This window comes from Priapulus caudatus, unplaced genomic scaffold, assembly GCF_000485595.1.
Source record: "Priapulus caudatus unplaced genomic scaffold, Priapulus_caudatus-5.0.1 Scaffold1233, whole genome shotgun sequence".
Classification (NCBI taxonomy): Eukaryota; Metazoa; Priapulida; class Priapulimorpha; order Priapulimorphida; family Priapulidae; genus Priapulus; species Priapulus caudatus.
This window is the reverse complement of record NW_014578294.1, coordinates 33,365-35,110: the sequence shown is the minus strand read 5'-3', so window position 1 is coordinate 35,110 and position 1,746 is coordinate 33,365. Positions and strand designations below refer to the sequence as shown.

At 55.7% G+C, this 1,746-nt stretch overlaps 1 protein-coding gene across 1 annotated transcript in view; it reads left to right on the top strand.

The window, feature by feature from the left end:
* Nucleotides 1-1,746, top strand: part of LOC106815906 (E3 ubiquitin-protein ligase UBR5-like) — a 66,237-nt gene that overhangs the window by 40,492 nt on the left and 23,999 nt on the right. Inside the window, exons 36-37 of the mRNA XM_014820434.1 lie at nucleotides 592-769; nucleotides 1,216-1,538. Of these exons, the coding sequence (XP_014675920.1) occupies nucleotides 592-769; nucleotides 1,216-1,538 (501 nt within the window). The remainder of the gene's footprint in view (nucleotides 1-591; nucleotides 770-1,215; nucleotides 1,539-1,746) is intronic.

The window sequence follows — 1,746 nt, the reverse complement described above, 5'->3', positions numbered from 1 at the left end:
CGCGTCGAGCGAGAGGGAGGCGGAGTTTGTGGTGAGGCTAGGGGAGAATTGTGGTGAGCGGGAGGGGAGGTGTGGGGAGATGAGGGGAGGGAAGAGGAGGCGAGATCAGGTGACGAGTGGTGAGGGGAGGGGAAGAGAGAGGAGGCAAGCCAGGGGAGGCGAGATCAGGTGAGGAGTGGTGAGGGGAGGGGAAGAGAGAGGAGGCAAGCCAGGGGAGGCGAGATCAGGTGAGGAGTGGTGAGGGGAGGTGTGGGGAGGGGAGGCAAGCCAGGGGAGGCGAGATCAGGTGATGGGAGGGGAGGTGTGGGTAGGGGAGGGGAGGTGAGGGGAGGGGTTATGAGGTGAGGTGAGGTAAGCAGGTTTTTCCCCAAAAGCATCGCACGTTTTTGTCGAGTAAACATGTCACGTAATACGGCGATGCAAGGTGATACACTAGGCAATACAGGGTTCTCTCCTTACACACGTTTTCACCACGTTCGCTGACGTCGTTCGCTCGTGTCATAACCTGACCGATCGATAGGTAGATATTACCCTCATCGCACGACAATAACGAATCCGCCGTTATCCGCGTCGAACCCTCGTTATTTGCAGCTGCATCAACATCTCGCAGCCGCTCGTCAAGTGTAAGCGAGTCTTCCAGGCGCTCATCAACATCTCGATTGAGGAGCTGTGCGAGATAGCCGACTCTCTGATAGCGCCGGCGAGGCTGGGCGTGGCGCGTCCCAGCGCTCCGTTCCCGCTCGTCACCTCCAGTGTGGACGCCGTACAGGTACACATCGTGACGCTCCACTCAATGAATATTTAATTTTTTTTAATTTTGGTATTTTGGTATTTTATTTTTCGTTGGTTCTTGCAGTGGGGGTGGGGGTGCAAGTTTTGCGATGGGGTTTGTTGGGAATTTGGTGTATCTGCAGTTGTTATTGGAGGGGTAGCAGTTCAAACGTTCCTTCGGAGAAGGCAGAGAAGTGTAGCTGAGGTTGTTGTTGGAGGGGTAGCAGTTCAAATCTTCCCGTAGTGTAGGGTAGTTGCAGGTAGTGTATGAAAGGTAGTTGCAGAAACCGAGCTGTGTTTACTCTCTCTAGCTACTACTCTAGTTAAAAAGTTGATCAATTTTTACAAACTTTCCTTTAAGTTTCTCTCAAGAAAGTCGAGCACTTTAAGTACTTTTTATTTTTTGCCGTGTCACACACCATATCTCTCGCTCGCGTGTTTCAGGGCAGCGAGGAGCTGTTTGCCGTCGATCCGCTGCCTCCGCGCAGCAGCGAAGACGATCCCGTCTCGGAGGACGGCCCGCGGTCGAGCTACCCGCCGCCGAGCAGCCCTCCGCCCAGCTACCCGGCCCCGAGCAGCCCCCCGCCCACCTACTCGCAGATGGAGACGGGTCCCGACTCTCAGGGTCAGCGGCAGGACAGGAGCATGGAGGGCGGTGAGCGGGAGGTGCATGAGGTGGAGGTGGTCGTGGCTGGGGAGGAGGAGGACGACCACCCCCAGGAGGCGCCGGCGCAGAGCGAGCAGGAGGACGAGGTTGGAAACGAGAGGTGAGCGTGAGGCGTGGGCTGCGACGCACGTTAAATTGTTGTTGTTGTTGTTGTTGTTGTTGTTGTTGTTGTTGTTGTTGTTGTTGTTAGCTCATCTGACATAGTCAGATCATGAGATGCAGCTTGTAGAATCGCATGAGCGTGCGTCTGTGCGTCCGTCCGGGAAGTCGGGACGTGGGGGACATGTAACTTATGCCACTGCCAGTGC